The sequence below is a fragment of the Pipistrellus hanaki genome (assembly GCF_964339955.1).
Source record: "Pipistrellus hanaki genome assembly, chromosome: 16".
Lineage (NCBI taxonomy): Eukaryota > Metazoa > Chordata > Mammalia > Chiroptera > Vespertilionidae > Pipistrellus > Pipistrellus hanaki.
In genome coordinates, this window is record NC_140518.1 from 16,988,333 (window position 1) to 17,007,456 (window position 19,124).

At 38.7% G+C, this 19,124-nt stretch overlaps 1 protein-coding gene across 3 annotated transcripts in view; it reads right to left on the reverse strand.

Annotated features, from left to right (window-relative positions):
- Positions 1-287: 287 nt before the first annotated feature.
- Positions 288-19,124, reverse strand: part of CEP95 (centrosomal protein 95) — a 28,444-nt gene continuing 9,607 nt past the window's right edge. The window contains exons 6-20 of one of the 3 annotated variants that reach the window (XM_084862534.1): positions 17,722-17,837; positions 15,825-15,956; positions 13,669-13,862; positions 12,027-12,139; positions 11,715-11,844; positions 10,684-10,834; positions 8,704-8,843; positions 7,028-7,114; positions 5,910-6,039; positions 4,912-5,081; positions 4,728-4,802; positions 3,500-3,652; positions 1,239-1,385; positions 885-956; positions 288-598 (exon numbers count right to left, since the gene is read on the reverse strand). In XM_084862534.1, the coding sequence (XP_084718660.1) occupies positions 422-598; positions 885-956; positions 1,239-1,385; positions 3,500-3,652; positions 4,728-4,802; positions 4,912-5,081; positions 5,910-6,039; positions 7,028-7,114; positions 8,704-8,843; positions 10,684-10,834; positions 11,715-11,844; positions 12,027-12,139; positions 13,669-13,862; positions 15,825-15,956; positions 17,722-17,837 (1,987 nt within the window). In that variant the 3' untranslated portion in view covers positions 288-421. The remainder of the gene's footprint in view (positions 599-884; positions 957-1,238; positions 1,386-3,499; positions 3,653-4,727; positions 4,803-4,911; positions 5,082-5,909; positions 6,040-7,027; positions 7,115-8,703; positions 8,844-10,683; positions 10,835-11,714; positions 11,845-12,026; positions 12,140-13,668; positions 13,863-15,824; positions 15,957-17,721; positions 17,838-19,124) is intronic. The other 2 variants (XM_084862536.1, XM_084862535.1) reach the window with 2 other exon arrangements.

Here is a 19,124-nt window from a genome sequence, read left to right on the forward strand (position 1 = left end):
TGCATAAATTCTCTTCTTCTAGCCACCATGTGAAAAAGCTACATACAATTGAACCTGTCTTTAAGGTTTACTCCTATGTCCCATCTCTGATGACAAGCTCACACTTCTCTTCTTTGAATTAGAAGGTTTTTTTGTCCTCAGGCACTTTTTTTCCTTTCTATTTTTGCTGACACACAATAGGCTTCAGGAGCTGGCTGCTCAATCAAGGCTTGTTGATTGCTTTAGTACAAAAGACTAATGAAGAATGTGTGCCTTTAAGGTTTTAGTTCATAAATTCAAGAGCAATATATTTTAAGAAAACAATTTTTATTACGTTATTTCATTAAAAGTATTAGAATGAATATGTAGACAAGACGTTTAGAAATGATTCTTTTGGTTTAGTTTACTTACTCAATTCTAAGTTTGCCCTGGGGAAGCGGCCTCAGGGGAAGGGATTTTTACTGTGCTGAAAGGAAGCCACGTGAAGCCGGGCTTTGAAGCGCTGAGCTTCCAGTTCCCGGAAGAAAGCGTCTTCGTCGTGCTGTGTGATCATGCACTGCAGCTGTTGGATTTCCTTCTCCATCTTAGATCTCAGCTCCCTCTTCACCTTATATAATGTCTAAGAGAGAATTCATGTCATCCTGCTATTCAGAACATATAGCCAGGCCACCCTCATCTATCTGTTTTTATTCCTTCTCCAACTTACAGCTGATCAAGCACTTGAAATAATTTTAATTTAATATACAGGCGCCTTAGTAGGTAAAGTTGAAATCATAGGATAAATGTTTTGGACCATAGATGAACCTTCTTACTAGTATTCTCTCTGTTCCCCTTACGGTTATAATATAATTGTGTTTTTTTACTTCTTAAAAATGTAAATAAATTTCTATCCTGTTAATCATTACCTGGGCTTGGGATTTTTCTCTGGCTTTGAGTTCTTGATGTTCCTGTGTTATGGCTTCTGCCAGCAATGAAAACTGTTTACAGGTAAGAAAAAAAAAATCAAGTATTTTATTTGTAGTATAAATATAACAGTTCTATATTTTTATTTTAATAGAAATAGGGCAATATAGAACCTGTACTTTAGTTAAACACTAACTTAGTCTTAAATTTCAATCTTGAAAATGGGTTAGTCTAACCTGTATAGTTACAAGTTCTGAATTAATACGTAGAGCTACTGTTCAGCAGACTGAGCTGCCTTTTGACAGGGTGGTCAGTACTAAGCACATGAGAAAGAAAGCAGGCATCAGTAAGCCCACCTGGTCTTTATAGTAGTTCTCCATCGAGTTCAGTTCATTCTGGTGCTGTCTCTTTTGTTCATCTCGCTTTTCTTTGGCATAGTTTCTTAGGTCTCGTAATCGTTGCTTTTGAATTTGTAAGCCTTCTTCAAACAGTTTCTTAAATATCTGTCAGTTATTTAATTAGAAAAATTAAGTTCTGCTAACTTTTCATGGAGGAATATAATCATTTTACCCAAATAGAGGTATATATTCATCATATTTCACAAAGATTTTTAAAAATATATATTTTTTATTAATTTCAGAGAGGAAGGGGGATGGTAGAAAGAGATAGAAACATCAATGGCGAGAGAGAATCACTGATTGGATGCCTCTTGCACACTTCCCACCGGGGATCAAGCCGCAACCTAGGCATGTGCCCCTGACCAGAATCAAACCTGGGGCCCTTCAGTCCACAGGCTGATGCTCTATCCACCAAGCCAAACCAGTTAGGGCACAAAGATTTTTTTTTTAAGTAACAGATTTATTGAGACAGTTCACATACCATAAAGTTCACCTTCTGAAGATGTATAATTCAGAAAGTTTTATTATATTCAGAGTTGTGCAACCATTAATTTCAGTATATTTTCATGACTACAAAAAGAAACCCTACTTCCCATTCTGCCCTCCCCAGGCAACCACTAATCTACTTTCTATGTCTATAGATTTGCCTATTTTGGGCATCCTATATAATAAAAGAGAAATATGCAAATTGACTGTACCTTCGCTATGCCCAAGCCACAACCACCAGCCAATTAGGGTGAGTATGCAAATTAACCCAACCAAGATGGCAGTTAATTTGCATATCAAGACAGGGTAGAAAGAAGCCAAGTGCTGCAAAAGGGAGTGAAGCTGTAGAGAAGCAACCAAGCGAAGCAGGGGAGACTGCTGAGGAAGCCCTATTGCAGGAATCCTCCTGCAGTGGGCCTCTAGTTTCATATAAATGGAATCATGTACTATGTGGCCTTTTGTATTTGGCTTCTTTCACTTGACATGTCTTGTCTTCAAGGTTCATCTAAGATAGTAGCATGTATCAATGTGTCATTCCTTGTTATCGCCAAAGTTTATAATACTGTATGGATATAATTTTCTTTTATCCACTCATCAGCTGATAGCATTTGGGTTATTTCCTCATTTTGGCTACTATAAATAGTGCTTCTGCAAACACTTGTATGTAAGTTATCTGTGTGAAATTGCTGAGTGATATGGTAGGTCTATGTTAACCTTTGGAGGAACTCGCAGACTGTTCCAAAGTCATTGTACCATTTTATAGCCCCACCAGCACTGTGTGAGGGTTCCATGTTCACATCCTTGCCAACACTTGTCTTTTTTATTTCAGCCATCTTAGTGGGTGTGCTGGTATCTCACTGTGGTTTTGATTTATATTTCTCTTATGACTAATGATGTTTCAGCATCTTTTCCTGGAGCCCAAAGATTCTTTATTGCTTTCAGAAAAGATATCTAAAGCAGTCATTTATATAGGGCAAGAACCCCAAAGCAGAAATAAATGTTGCATCTACTCTTGTGAATAACTGAGGATGATGTTGATTAGCACACAGCAGGCCACAGGAAAGCAAACTGTTCAATGGATTTGGATATGCCCACTTGTCCTCCATTGATTAAATAAGAATTCTTGATCAAGCCAGCCAGATTATCTTACTCAAGTCACTTAACCACTTAAAGCCTTCGTAGTATCTTCTAGAAATGAGAATAATATACGTATGATCCACTTCAGAGTATTCAGCCCAGTTAACTATAATTACCTTCAAGTTTTAGTTTAGGGATGAAATTTATCGCCAGTTTAGAATCTCAAATATTAAGCATTTCAGCCTGATTTGGATGAGACAGTAAATACTTTGTGGAAACATCTCAAAGCATATGTGCCCTATGTTTTTTCCTGATTTTATGTGGAAACCTAGGTCATCTAATCACATCTTAAGTTCCTGTCTTTGATAATATGCCCCCAAACCCCTAAAGCCGTTTTATGGGAGAAGTACCTGTGTGCAGTAGCTCAGAGGGAATTCGGATGAGGGCAGTGGAGACTGAGAAGAGCCTGGGATATACTACTGGGATAATAATATGAGGTATGGTCAAGTCTGAACTCTCACAGCCACCATTTTAGGACTTGTATTTGAATATTGGATTCAAACTGGGACAAGTGTTACACACAAAGAAGGTGGTCCTGAAAGGTAACAGACAAAATGCACCTTCGTAACAGGGTTAGCTTGAAAAGCCATACTTACCAATTCTTCTCGTGTCCTCATTCTCATCATTTTTGCACGCAACTGAACTCGATAATCATCATAATATTTTCGGGCTCGAACAATCTGCTGTCGACTTTCTTTTATTTTTGATTGGGTCAACTTCTGCCTATGAATGCGGTCCTTGAAGTCTTGCTGGGAAAGGGAAAGAGAAACAGAAGGATAAGAGGAATACAGACTCCAGCATTCTCATCTGTCCCACTCCCCACAGTGTCTTCCAGCAGTCAGCCAGGTATGGAGGACCAGTGGCCTACTGTCTGGCACAGAGTGTGAAAGACTCAGCCCCCAGATGTCCTCTAGCCTTTGGTGGTTCATCGCCTCAGTCCTAAGAGCTGCCCCAATGAGCCCCCTCTGCTGCAGAGAGCAGCAGAGACCTGGTGGAGCTGAGGATCTCATCTCTCCATTCCACATCCACATGCCAGCTTAGTAGAAAACCCTTTCAAGCAAAATTTGAGTTACTAAGAGTATTTACATCAATACTAAGGAAATTAAGCACTATCTTCTTACGAAGTAGTGAGGATGAAATGAGGTCATGCACATAAACCCTCTAACTAGGTGTTCAGCTATCTGTTTCCTTTCCCTCATAGCAAAGTACCACATGCAGTTCCTCAGATGGCTTCCCCTTCTTTGGAAATGTTTGGGATTAATTATCGTTCTCATTGCTTGTCTCTACTTTCAGCCAATCATTTTTAAATCCCTTTCTCTGGCATATTGTGTCTAACCGCTGTCCTTTCCCTTCATTATTCTCAACAGAGGATAATGTGCTGTGTACGATTCTCTATCCCAATTATAATGGAGGCTGGTAAACTACCTCATCTCTACCTGGGACCTGGGAAGATGGGAGAGGACTAAAGCACTAGTTACAACCACGTGGTACCTCAAAGGGGCCATGAAGGTAGAAACAGACTTGGATTAAAATCTCAACCTTGCTCCTTACTGATTATGGCAAGATCCAGGGCAAGTTAACATCTCAAAGCCTTGGGTTTTTTAGTTCATAGAAAATGTGTCCATCTTGTTACAAAAAAATCTAAGCGAAACTATGTGCTAGAAAGCACCTAGCAACTCCCCCATCAGTTTTGGTTCAAGTCCAGATGCTTCCACAGGCAAGTGTTCAATGTAACATCTGTGGGGCTACTGCCCAGCTGGTACAAATAAAAGTAATTAATACAAGTTATAAATTCAAAGTTATACCAACTTGCTCTTGACATACCAATCTCTTGTTATGTTCATATTCTTTCTTGACAAGTGCAGTGAGCAGGTCATGCCTTCTTAAGGCTTCTTCTATCTTTAAGTGGGACAACAGGGAAGGAGGTTAATAATTTCTATTCATTAAATTTTCAGGGATAAGTTCTTTCCCTTTTTGATTATTCCTATGCTTAAAATTGACAGCTTACTTCATCCTGGAGTTTCTTCTTTGATCGATCTTCTCTATATGCATCTTTTTTGAGCTGTTCAATCTGTGCAATTTGCTGTTTCCACATTTTGCTTAGTGTTTGGCCAGAAACATAGAGAAATGGAAACTGCTCAAGCATCAGGGGCAGGAGACTGTGTTCATTTACTTTCACTGCAAGGAAAAAAACCCAAAAGCTCTTAATCTGAGAGAGTTGCTGACAGCTTTTAATAATTCTCATCCTACTTTCCTGATAGATCAAAGCTTACCTAAGTGATGTGGTTCTGATCCTGAAAAAAGAACAATTCTAAAAGTATGTTATTACTTTTGCATCCTTGCTCAGAGTGAGCCAACTACTAGTACAAATGAAAAGAAGCTCAACAGTTCTGATTGAGGACAAGCTGGTCTTGTGAAGTCCTTTCTAACTGCTCAGCTGACTCGGCTGCCTTGGGTGGATGCTGTGTGTGTGGTCACACATACTCCTCAGCCCTCCTGGTTGGCAAAGTGTGTGTCTGATGGGATGTAGTTAGAAGGCCAGTCATCTTTGAAACCGCACCTTGGCATTTCATATGGCCTCATTTTCCTTGTAACAGGACTCTAGTACTCACTGGCACCAACTGTCAGTATAACAGGAGCTGGACAGGCCATCTGCTTGCTTTGGCGCATCCCTCTGATACTACCAACTTCCCAGAAACAAAGAAAAGGCAGCCAGCATAAATGAGCCGAGTAAAACAAAAGCCAGAGCAGCAGGTAGTGAGTGGCCCTAGCATTCCTTTGGTGCTAAGGATATAAACCTCACTAAGATATTATTGATGAGTTTTAAATAAATGCCTTATTGAAGAGTTTTATCTTTTTACAGAAATCTAGTGCATGGCAGTGATAAAAGAGGTAACTTTCTCCAACTAACTTGTGGATGTCAGTTTTCAGTGCACGTCCTTGGGATGTAGCACACACTTTTAAAGGAGGCCAGTTTTGCACAAAGTACAGTTTTGTGGTTCTTACTTGGAACTTCTTTATTTGCTTTTGGCAAGCCACCTCTTGGACTCGGAGTTATGGTATTTCTAGAGTAAATCTTCCAGGGTTGATTACGTTTTGGAGTTCTTTTATGACCATCTTCTCTGTATATATTTTCCTTAAAAGCAGATATAAAACGGAATAGAAGTAAGACAGAAGTCTAATAACTTTTAATAATCATCTTAAATATTACATATTGACAAAAATAGCTAACTAATCCCAAGCCAAATCATCTTACTTTAGATTTCTAAAATCTGGTTTTTATATACTCTAAGTAAAAAGAATCTTTGACTTTTGGCATCCTCTGGAATTTGAAAAAGGACTGAATTTTTTTTATTTTTTATTTCACAGTCGCCATATTCCTACTTCCTAAATACAACTAATAATGTTTTGGTGTACTTGTTTCTTTTTAAATCTAATTGGAAAAAGTTGTCAAAGTTCCCAATGTTTAGTTGTATCCTTTTATTTATGAACACTTTAGCATAAGCATTTTTTCCATGCTTTCAGTTTCTGTAACCATCCTTTTGAAAGGCAATGGGAATTGATGCTTTGGGTTTCTTCCCACCAGGTATGTAACAACTGAGGTTTCCTGTCTTCTTTTATGTCCCTTTAACTTGTTAGCCTAGACCCGTGGTCGGCAAACTGCAGCTCTACAGCCACATGTGGCTCTTTGGCCCCTTGAGTGTGGCTCTTCCACAAAATACCACGGCCTGGGTGAGTCTATTTTGAAGAAGTGGAGTCTATTTTGAAGAAGTGGTGTTAGAAGAAGTTTAAATTTAAAAAATTTGGCTCTCCAGAGAAATTTCAATCATTGTACTGTTGAGATTTGGCTCTGTTGACTAATGAGTTTGCCGACCACTGGCCTAGACTATTAAACCTTTGGGCAGGAAGGAAAAATGCTCGTGTCCTTTGGTATAATGTCTTGCTACATTTAGCAACTTGGATACCCTATAAATAAGAGAAAAACCCCTCATCATGAAATGAAATCCTGCTTTTTCTACGGAGCTAATGGCCTGCTGATTCTTTTTTCATATTAAAAAGTTCATCTCTTTACTTTCCACTGATCTGATCAAATGGCATTTATTACAGTAGAGACTTTTACCCACTGTTTCCTCCTCATTTGTTTCTGGAGATTCAATATTTTCTTGAACTTTATTTCTTCTTAGTTCCCTTTCAAATGCCTCAGTTAGTGCCTACACAGGAAAAGACCATATGACATTTAGTTATAAAAAAACATACAAATGAAAATGAAGGAAGAAAAATCCATCTAAGATCCTGCCAATGTATTCACTTTTTTAAAAAGTATCTTTCAGGCTCTATATCACAAATATACATTATTTAATAGACATGTACTTGAGACATAAAATAAAATTCTACATAATGTATTTTTTTGTTCTCTTAGTTCTTGAAATTATTTTGATACTCCCTTGAGTGGAATTTACATATTGAATTGAAGTTGCATGCTATTGTAACACAACTATATATATATAAAAGCCTAAGCCAGCAATTGCCAACCGGTGGTCCATGATGTCCGAAAGGTTGACAACCGCTGGCCTAAGCAACCATTATGACCAGATGGTAGCTATGATGTGTACTGACCACCAGGGGGCAGGTACTGAAAGCAGGAGCTGTCTCCTGGTGGTCAGTGCACTCCCACGGCCAACCTCCACCTTCCATGATCCCTCCCTTGGCCGGCTCATCCCCATCGGCACTGACTGGGACTGGGCAAGATGGCCCCGATCGTTGGCCAGGCTGAGGGACCCCACCTGTGCATGAATTCCTGCATCGGTGCAGTCCCTAGGCCTGGCTGGCCATCAAAGAACGAACGTCTGGCATGGAAAGGCAGGTCCCAGCCAATCTCTGGGCCCTGGGCAGCACGTGGGCCTCTGGTGCTGGGCCGCACACTTCTCCACCGGAGTCACAGTGCCCAATTCCCCATGGGGCTGGCAGCGCACTCTTTCCCAGCTGGCCTCACAGACCAGCTCCTGCATGACCCACGGGGAGCCCATGGGATGGGCTCCTCGAAGGTGCCCAGCACCTGAGCCCTAGGGTCCCAGGGGAAGTTAGCAGGGGGAATGAGAGTGAGTTCAGTGGACACCCCACATTCTCACTGCACCTCTATCCCCATCTCCTCCACCCCCAGGTAGCAAGTGAGAGGTCGCAGTGCATCACCAACTCCCGCCATTTTCCACGCTTGTCCCCTGGTGGTCAGCACATGTCATAGCAAGCAGTTGAACTCCCGGTCTCCTGGGTGAATGACCACCCGAGGGCACAATTTGCATATTTGGTCTTCATTATATAGGATACTATAGAAAACAACTTAAGTGTTCTAAATTTATATTACATTTCAAAAATCCCTATTTCATAGCAGGAAGTCTTCCTTAGTAATCATACATTCTCCTTGTTGAATCTTAACCACCTCCTCTCATTCCTGTCTTGGTTACTGTCATCCTATCTGTACCTCAAATGGCCTGTCACATTTAATCTACCTCAAATTCTGTTACTCTCTAAAGCTCTCTCTGAAACTATCAACTCTTTCTTAATTTCCTTCAGTACTGGTCTATATCTGATAAGGTTAGTCTTCTTAAAATTTTGTGAGTACAAGTTTTATGCTCCCTCATGGAGGACATAAAAGCCATGTCATATAATTTGCTATCATCTACTTAGCTCAATAATATTAAATACATTTCAGCCTTTAATCAACAGCATGTTCATTACAGCATCTGGCTGAGGGTAAATGATACTGCCTACTGTCCAATGGCAGTCGAGAGATGGAATGTACCTTAGCTTGGAATTGGCGGGTGTCTGTTTCTTTTGGCTTTCTCTGCTTTTTTCTCTCCATATGGAACTGTTTGTTTTTGTTAACTGGAGATGGAGAGAGCGAATGAGATCTATGGGATGGCTTTCTGGGCGTGGCAAGTCCTATAACACAGAAGAGACATATAAACACAGGGTTAAAAGGGTTCCTCTTCAAAATGGCAGTAGAGGAGTGACGTCAGCATCATTGTGGAGTGGGAAGACTCCTATGTATCTATCCTTAAATTTATAACTAATCAGATACCTATAACCCAACAAAGGTTCCTCCGTTCAACACTACCACACCTGAGAGATCCATACATTGGTACATCTGAAGGTGGGTATATTAGATAGAATGTAGAGGTGGGGGTAAGGACAAGGATGATGCCTGCAGATGCAGTTCCGCTGCTGTGGCTAGACCCATGGCTCCAGCTAACACAACAGTGGTGGTGGTGGTGTAATAGGGGTGCAGCCCACACATTACAGCCCTGCAGAGGGTAAGAGGGGCAGAATCAGTGTCTGCATCTGAGAATTTACTCCCTCCCCTGGCTGCAGTGGGCCATGCAGTAGCAGTGGAGACATGTCTACAGCCTCTTGGCTACAGCATAGTAGCGCCAGCAGCCTCAGGGAACCAGGTAGCAGTGTAGCAGGCTTGAAAATCCAGCCTATCCCCACATGTCACATCTCCCCACCATGAAGGTGATGTCTGGAGATCCAAGTGACTAAGATACAGCAGGGACACACACCCAGTCACCCAGGTGGAGACTCCTACAACCACATCCCCCCACCAACCACAATCCTAGAGGTGCAAAATAGTGCAGGTAAGAGAAAACAAAAACTTGTGCAATAGCACCACCTACTGGGGGGAAAAAGAAAGACCTAATTATCAACCTGCTGGATTGTTAAAATCAAGACTATACCTAAATAAAGGTGTTCACTACTTCAAATATGCAATCAAGTACCATGAGTAACCAAGGTCACAGGTAACAGAAAGCGGCAATTCTCCAGAAACCACACAGTGATGGAACATTGTCATCTAAATGATTAGAGAATTCAAGGCAATGTGGGGGCTAAGGACTTGGAGCCACAGTGCTGGGGGCTGGTTTGTTTGCTATTTTCAAACATGTAAAAGATAGCTATACCCCACGTGAAAAGTAGTAGTATTACAACAGTCAAGACATGGAAACAACCTAAGTGTTCACTAACAGATAAATGGATAACGAATGCATATAAATGCAATGCAATATTCAACCATAAAAGAAGAAGAAAATCCTGTCGTTGTGGCAGCATAGATGGGCACTGAGGGTGTTATGCTGAATGAATTATGTCAGACAAAAAATATAAATGGTCTATTTTCTCACTCATATGTAGAACCTAAAAAATCCACTCAGGTTCAGAGAACAGATTTGCAGGTGACAAAGGTGGGGGTTAGGAGTGGCGAAATGTGTGGAGGTGGACAAAAGGTACAAACTTTTTGTTACAAGTTCTGGGGATATAATGTTCTTCATGGAGACTTTAGTTAAAAATACTGTATTGCATATTTGAAAGTTCCTAAGAGATTAAAGGTTATATGTTAACTAAAGTTGTGGAATCATTTTGCAGTAGATACATATATCAAATCATGATGATGTACACCTTAAATTAATACAGAAATATGTTAATTATATCTCAATAAAACTGCAAAGAAAAAATAAACAGGAATAAGAAAAAATATGCCAATTTTGAGAGGGGTTTTTTTGAGGGAAGGAAAAAGAATGGACTATGGGAAGAACAGATAAGATATCAACACAAAGGTGTAAAGTAAATATAACTATTAACATCTGCTCCTTCTAGATGGTGAAGATATAGGTATTTGATATTTTTTATCCTTTTTATATTTATGAACTATTTAAAATAATAAAGACAGTCATTATAAACACATAGAAGTGCCTATGTGGTCCTCATCCTGCCCCTCGGGGATAGGTACCTGGCTTTCGCTTCTTCGGCCCACACACTATGATGCCGTCACTGTGCTGTGACAGTATCTCATCATTTCCTCTCTTCACCTCTTCATTTCCAGTATCTTCTTTGTGGTGAGTCTTTTCTTTAATTCGATCACCCAGGGCACTTTTTAACATCTACCAATGAAATTCAACATCTTTTCATTGATTTTTAACAGAAAGCAAGTTGGAAGGACAGAACAGATGTAACCTTTAGAAAGCTTCCCCTGATAATTAGGCACTAAAGCAAGTTTTCAGATGTTTATGCATGTTTAATTTCTAAAGAGTATACACCAGTGCTATGGACTATTCGGTTTCAATAAACGTTAGAGTAATTCAATAAGGATTTAATACATTTATTCAGTGATAACCCCAAACTATTATATTGTATTTTGTGAGAATCAGAGATCCATATAATTTTAGTGACAAAAGGAAACTACATTATAGATGTATCAAAAGATAAATGATTTAGCTCAGCCAGTGTGGATCTGTGGTCAGGTGTGGAGCTATGAACCAGGTCATGCACAGTTCAATTCCTGGTCAGGGCACATGCCCAGGTTATGGGCTTGATCCCCATTGGGGGATTGTGCAGGAGACAGCCAATCAATGGTTCTCTCTCATCACTGATTCTCTCTCTCTTTCCCTCTCCTTTTCTCTCTGACATCAATACAAATATATTTTATAAGTACCATGCTAACCAATTGCACCACTGGAGCTCCTACAAATATATTTTAAAACAAACAAAAAAGATAAATGATTTCATGTAATCACTTATGTTAAGTGATTTGTTTTGATCAGAATTCAATAAAAATTTGGGTCTGTACTAAAGTTAGTTATATCACGAAAGGCTATATTGTTTTTCATCCTCTGTTCTAGCTGTCTTATTTAAGGAACATTTTCACAGCAACTAAAACACAAGTAACTTTCTGGTTTTCAGCTTAGCTTTCTCTTTCAATTATAAAATTATTTAATGACCACTAACTATGGCAATATCAATATAGATAAAAACAAGACTTGCCCAATCTAGTTCAGAGAGCCGTTGAGAGAGTTTCTCTGACACTGCATGTAATTCTTGCCTTGTTAACCTATCTTCTGGCTTCTGGGAGAAAGGTGAATTCCAGGATGAGACTGCAGCTCTGTTTTCATATCTGTAATAAAATGACCTTGTGATATTTAGGTAGCCAAGTGTACATTACTTAGTTTAAAATAATTGTAATATGTGCTTTAACAAGTATTTCATACTCGTCTTCACAGCTAAATTTGGAGAATATACCCCTAACTTCAAACCCCTTGACCAGATAGTAAACAATGAAGCCTGCGGGGATGTTACCTTTTTCCTTTAGGAAACTGCCTTGTCCTAGGGCTTCGGACTTGAGTTGGACTTGTTTCCTGTTTGCTATCTTCAGGCAACTTGGAAGTTAAGAAAACTCTATTATCTGGTTCCTATTAAAAACAAAAAGAGTTGACTTGAAAAACTATAAAGAAGACACACAAAAATAACATTTTGAGTGTGGGGGAGGGGGAGGATCTGTTGCACAAAGCTAGTTCCCTTTATTCTCTCTGTTTTCCTTTTTTAAAAAAATAGAAAATTTGTCAAAATACTCGATGGATCCTCAATACTAAAAGAATGGAGCAATGTCTGTAAACTTGTACTTGGAGAAAAAGTGTGGCTCGGGATGTCATTCAACTATAAAGACAGGTGAGGTATTCGCAAATATGAAAATACAGGGATTATGGGTAAACCTGAACAATGAAAAATGATCAAATCACAAGTGCAAAGTATTAAAGTCATTATCTTTCATATCAAGCAGTCAATATATATTGTCCAAAATTGAAACAAAGACAAAACCTCCTAAAATATGAATATAAATTTGTAACATTTTTAATTATTTCTTAACTTCAGAGGGAATCTTATGGAAAATATTTTAAAAAAGGAATATTTGATATTTAACAACGTCTTTAGTTTCACTTCAATATCTTTTTCTTCTATTGAAGTTAAATTTAATATTTTTTAGTAAATAACTATAATATTTTTTAAAACTTTAAAAATACTTTAAAAACTTTTTAATTGAAGTTTAAGTATCCTGCTCAACAATTATTTCAAAATGAATATTCCCACCTGCCACTAGGGTCAAGAAATAGAGTATTACCAGCAATTCATAAGTCCTTTCACCACCACACCCCCCAAGCCTCTTCCAAATGCAATCATTGTCCTGTAATTCCTTTCTCTCTCTTTTCTTTCATCCACCATCCTATCTGAATAGATACATAGGATGTTTAAAATGGTCGTCACCCTAATGCTAACGGTGCTCATTTTTTCTCTGTACTTTTTCTGCATTGTTTGACTTTTTCAAAATGAAAATATATCATTATTTATAAATTTACTCTTTGCATATACCTGCCTGTTCTTATTTCTAGGAAGATGAAGGACAGGTAACTCTATAAAGAATTTTTTTCTTTTAAAGAATAAGAGTGGAAGCAAATAGGCCAAGATATTAACAGTAGTTCATGCTGAATAAAAGGTTATTTTTCACACTTTTTATACTTTTAAACATTTTATTTAATCAGGGACATAAAATGTGGGTTTTGAAGTCAGAATACTTGAGTTCAAATCCTGGCTCTACAATTGCTTTGTGACCTGGAACAAGATATAAACCTCTATCAGCTTCTCCATGGGAAATAAAAATAGTATCTACTCCCAGGGCTGTGTTGAGAAGAGTAAATTATGCACTATTTGTAAACTAACTAGAACTGTGCCTGGTACAAAGTAAATGTGTTGGCTCTTATTATTCCCATATTTACACATCCATTCTGCTCCTATATTCCTAAAGTAAGACCATTTGGAGTATGCAGAGGTGAAGTTTAAGAAGTACAGTGCTCTGATTAGTGTAATATCCTTGACTACTATTGTAGCAGAGACTTCTTTAAATCTCTAGACATCTAACCAATTGAAAGCAAGCTTTTTTACTTACCACAGAAAATTCTGTGCCCTCTCCAGTAGAATTCATGGCAGGGGAGCAGTGACTTGAATGCAAGTATTCTTTTCCTATGGGGTAGGGTGCCCGAGGCTCTGAAGGCTGATAAGGTGGATGTAAAGGAATAGCTGATTGGATAGGCTCTCCTAGCTTCCTAGCACTTGGAGTCATATCCACAGAAGGAATTTCTGCTAGTTGGATGAATTTAAGTGAACATTAAAATGAAATTCTACATAAGTTAATTTTCTTAAGTAACCAAAATGAGTAAATAGAAATGATAAAGTGGGGAAAAAAAAGAAATTCTAAGAAATAAATCATCTTATATATACATATACCTATAGAAACATGTTCATAATACTACTTAGAAATATATTTTAACTTGATTTTTTTTTTAAAAAGCAACAACAACAAAAAAAACCAGGGACTCGTTTTCAGTAAACAAGTAGGGATCTAATTAAATTAGGAAGAATGTGCTGGGACCGGTTTGGCTCAGTGGATAGAGCATCAGCCTGCGGACTGAAGGGTCCCAGGTTCGATTCCGGTCAAGGGCATGTACCTTGGTTGTGGGCACATCCCCAGTGGGGGGTGTGCAAGAGGCAGCCGATCGATCATTCTCTCTCATCGATGTTTCTAATTCTCTATCCCTCTCTCTTCCTCTCTGTGAAAAATCAATAAAATATATATATTTAAAAATAAATAAATAAATAAATAAATTAGGAAGAATGTAATTTTAATTATTATAAAAGTTTCCTGAAAAGTTATTTAAAAGCAATGAAAAATCTACTAAAAATCCTAAATGGCTTGAAGAATAATTATATAATTATGGTTGTCTACATGTTATAAAGGCAGTCAATAACAATGGTTTTATGTAATACTAATCACATGAAAATCCAAGATATAACAATAAGTAACAATATTTTTCAAGTTACTACATTTTGTCATTCATGAATAATTTGAAGACTACCACCTGATAAACTAATATATCAGGGACTCTTATTGTCTCAAAGTCTTTGAGAAGAGAGGACTTACGTAATAAAATAGGGGATGTAAAATGTATGCCCAAAGACCATCTTAAAAAGAAATCAGAGCTCATACTTAATAGCAAACATTCTCCTATATAATAAAAGGCTAATATGAACCACGAAACAACTGGTCACTATGATGTGTGCTGACCACCAGGGGGTATGTGTGGAAGGTGGCGGGTGTCAGCTGCAGAGGGATGGTGGAGCAGATGAACAGGAGCACCAGACCAAAATGGGGCGCCAGTCGCTGTCATTGGAGCGAACCTCTGGTGGTTACTGAAAATTCTTTGCTCCTGCATGCCGTGATCCTGCCTGGTGCTTGCACCTGGCTGCTAGCGCCCGGCGCCGGTCCCGATCACTTGGTACTGTCAGTGGGTGCGAGTGGTGGCTGGTGGCCCCGATTGCTCTGTGCCGTCAGTGGGTATGAGTGGGGCTGGCACTGTCAGCACATGGAAGCAGCAGCAGTGGGACCAGGGCTGCTGATAGAGAGGGGACTGGAGTCCACAGCAGGAGGGGCTGGGCAGCAGTGTGGAGGATGGGATGAGACCCACCCCTGTGCTCACTTGAAGCCTTGCAGCCCACAGAGTTCTTTTCGAGGTGCATGAATTCGTGCACTGGGCCCCTAGTCCTATATAATAAAAGGCTAAAATGCAAATTGACCAACCTGCGGAATGACTGGTTGGTATGATGCACACTGACCACCACGGGGCAGGCGCTTAACGCAGGAGCTGCCCCTGGTGGTCAGTGTCCTCCCACAGGAGGGATGGCCGCTCAACAAGAGGCCAGGCTTATGGCTGGCAAGTGCAGGAGCAGTGGTGGGAGCCTTTCCCTCCTCTGTGGCAGTGCTAAGGATATCCAACTGCTGAGCGGGCCTAAGCTGTTAGCCAGACATCCCCTGAGGGCTCCCAGACTGCAAGAGGACACAGGCTGGGCTGAGGCACCCCCCAAGTGCATGATTTTTGTGCATTGGGCCTCTAGTTTACAAATAAGATCATGTAAAACTAAAAAAAAACTGCATAAAGTGTAGAGCAACAAAAGGAAAAGAGCTAACAGCAGCAGCATTGTCCCAGGAACTAATTATTATCTCCAACACATAGAAATTGTCCAAAAACTAATAACATTACTATTCACTGTCTTTAAGAAAGGATGTCTTACTCTTGAACAAAATACTGGGTGAGAGAGGGTTCAACACTTCTTCAAATGACTTAGAACATGGTATAGTTGAGGATTGTTCAGAATGCATTTTGTTAGGACCTTGGGTACCTAGAAAATATTAAAGATAAATTTTTAAAATTGTGAATGTCATACTGAAACAAAAATTTTGTACCCAGAAGATAAAGATCTCAGAAATGACACAATAACAGAACTATGTTGGTGTGATTTTTCAAATTATTATTTTTAATGACTGTTAGATAGCAAGATGTAGTTCTGTAGCCCAGAATCATGTATACAACTTGAAAGATAAGTTTTACGAACTAATGTTTCATTAGTTTGCTTTAGAAAAATAGATGCCAGAGTTGTAGAAATGCTGACTGTTGTGTAAGTATAGCTCTGAGCTAGGAGTCTTGGATGATACCATAATCAAAGATTTATAGATCAAACAAAATTATATTAAAATATTATTGCAATTGAGGGGATATCCACTTTGCTCCTTTATAAATCTACCATACATAAACTTTGCATAAATGAAATGGATTCATAACTTCTCCTCTCCTGACTTTTTAATCCCTTTTTCAATTTTTATTTTTAAAACTATTTAAATTTTTAATGTTGACACTATTGTAGTTATCTTCTTTTCCCCCTTATTTGTTCCACTTATTTATGCATTCATTGGCTAATTCCTGTATGTGCCCTGACTGGGATTGAAGCCAAAACCTTGGTTCCAAGTTAATGAGCTTCCCGGCCAGGGTCTCTGTGCATTTACAGGGGAGTGAGGGCATGAGTGGGGTGGGGGTAGTGAGGTGATAAGGGTACATATATAATACCTTAATCAATAAAGAAATTTTAAAAAAGTAAAGTTAAATATATATATATCGATTTCAGAGGGAGAGAGAGACAGAAACATCGATGAGAGAAAATCATTGATTGACTGCCTCCTACATGCCCCTCACTGGGGATTAAGCCCGCCACCTGGGCATGTACCCTTGACCGGAAATGAACCCTGGACCCTTCAGTCTGCAGGCTGACGCTCTATCCACTGAGCTAAACTGGCTAGGGCTGTGCATTTATATATATATATATATATATATATATATATATATATATATATATATATATATATATATATTATTGATTTCAGAGAGAAAGGGAGATATTATTTTCATGATATATTAAGAAAATACAATGGTGTTAGCAAAGTAAGGTGAGGATTATACTCAGGGTTAAAGAGCCCCAGAGCCTGAGGCAGGTCAGGGAGAGACACAACTTTGCAGGGCGAATTTGCCAGGAATAGAAAGGAAAAGCATCCCTGCAGAAAAAACAATATAATATCAGAGAAGAGCATGGCAATCAAGTGGACAGCACAAGGAATTGGGATGGTTGGAGGAGGGTAAGAAGAAAGGCTCAAAATAGGCCTGAAAGATATTCAGGTTTATTGTATATAAGCAGTAGATTATAGGATATGTGTGCTGAAGCCTGAGAGAAAAACTGCCACTGGATGTACAGAATGTTGGTTGAAACCATGAAAAAAAGGGTCACCCAGTTCAGGAAACTATAATTAAGAGGTACTCTGAATGTGACTAGATTGTTAAGCTGCATCTAGAATTCCATTCCCATGGCATCAAGGCCCACATATTACAGGACAAACTTGCATTCGCCTATTTGCCCATGTGCCTATGATTCCCACTTCATAGATTTCAGATAACTGTTCATATTTAGTGGGTTATGGTGATATTCAGGGATTTCAATTCTTAAGTCCAATTAGGGCTCTCTCTATTCTCAACTTTAAACACTTCTAAATATAATTATTTACATTTTAATAGTTGTATGCTAAATAACAATAACTGATATTTAAAGTTTAACTACTCACCATTACTTCTTAGAGAAAAGGTGTGTGCTGTGTCTCCAAGTCTAATTATTTCACCAGTAGATTCTAATTCATCTCCATCCCAAGAGGGGTCCAAAGCCTCAGATGACCGGGAACACCTGAAAGAGTTCCCTTAGTTACTCAGGGCCCAGCCTGACCATAGAGGGCCCCTCCCATGAGAACCCCAAGAGCTGCTTCAAGCAGCCTGCCTGTGAGTATTCAGATTGCTCATTGCTATACACAGAAAGAAAAAGATACTCCCTCTATCACTTATCACTTCTTGATGCTTATCTGAGAACCATATATTTAAAAGAAAGTAATATTATAATGTTCAACATCTAATTAGCAGAAGTATAATCAAGCCTGTAATAATTATTTTTTCTATGAAAGTAGCACAAATTTTAAAACTCGATATTGGTTAATGATATTGGTACATGATTCTGGTACACGAGGGTTCAGTAACCCAGCATTTTCATCCTGCTAGTGGGTGTATAATCATGACCTTTTGGGAAAGCAATTTAACAACTTTTGACAGCCTTGTAGCATTTATACTCTTTGACTATGAGTGCAACTTAAAGATATTGGGAGGAAAGGGGAAGAAAGAATAAACAAAAGTACAGATCACATTTAAAAAATAATATAAACATATGCATGGGTTGTGGGCTCCATCCCCGGGGGACTGGGGGGCAGACAATCAATGTTGCACTCTAACATCAATTTTTTTCCTCCCTCGCATCAATTATATATATATATATATATATATATATATATATATATATATATATATATATATATTAAAAAGCACACACACACACAGGAACAACCACCTTCACTTTAGAGAAGTGGTTTAGTAAATTATGATACACCCATAAGAATGGTATGTTATCACAGTGATTAAAAATGATTATAAAGAGCCGAAACCAGTTTAGCTCAATGGATAGAGCGTTGGCCTGAAAAGTCCTGGGTTCGATTCCGGTCAAGGGCACGTACCTTGGTGGCGGGCACATCCCCAGTGGGGCGTGTGCAAGAGGCAGCTGGTCGATGTAGCTCTCTCATCGATTTTTCTAACTCTCTATCCCTCTCAATTCCTCTCTGTGTAAAATCAATAAAATATATTTTTTAAAAAATTCTTAAAAAAAAATGATTATAAAGAGTTTAACAATTTGGAAAAAGACTTGATATGCTAATTTTGAAATGCAGGAAACAAATTTATATAAACAATATAACTAAATAAAAAAAACACAGTAAGGAAGACTGAAGTATAACAAACTGTTAAAGTAGCTATTTATACTAAATAATAGATCTCTCTCTCTCTTTTTTTTAATTTCTCTCCTTTATAGGCTTTTTGCAAGGAATGTAAACTATTTTGAAGGTGGTGGAAAATTAAAAAAATAAATAGGTAGTTA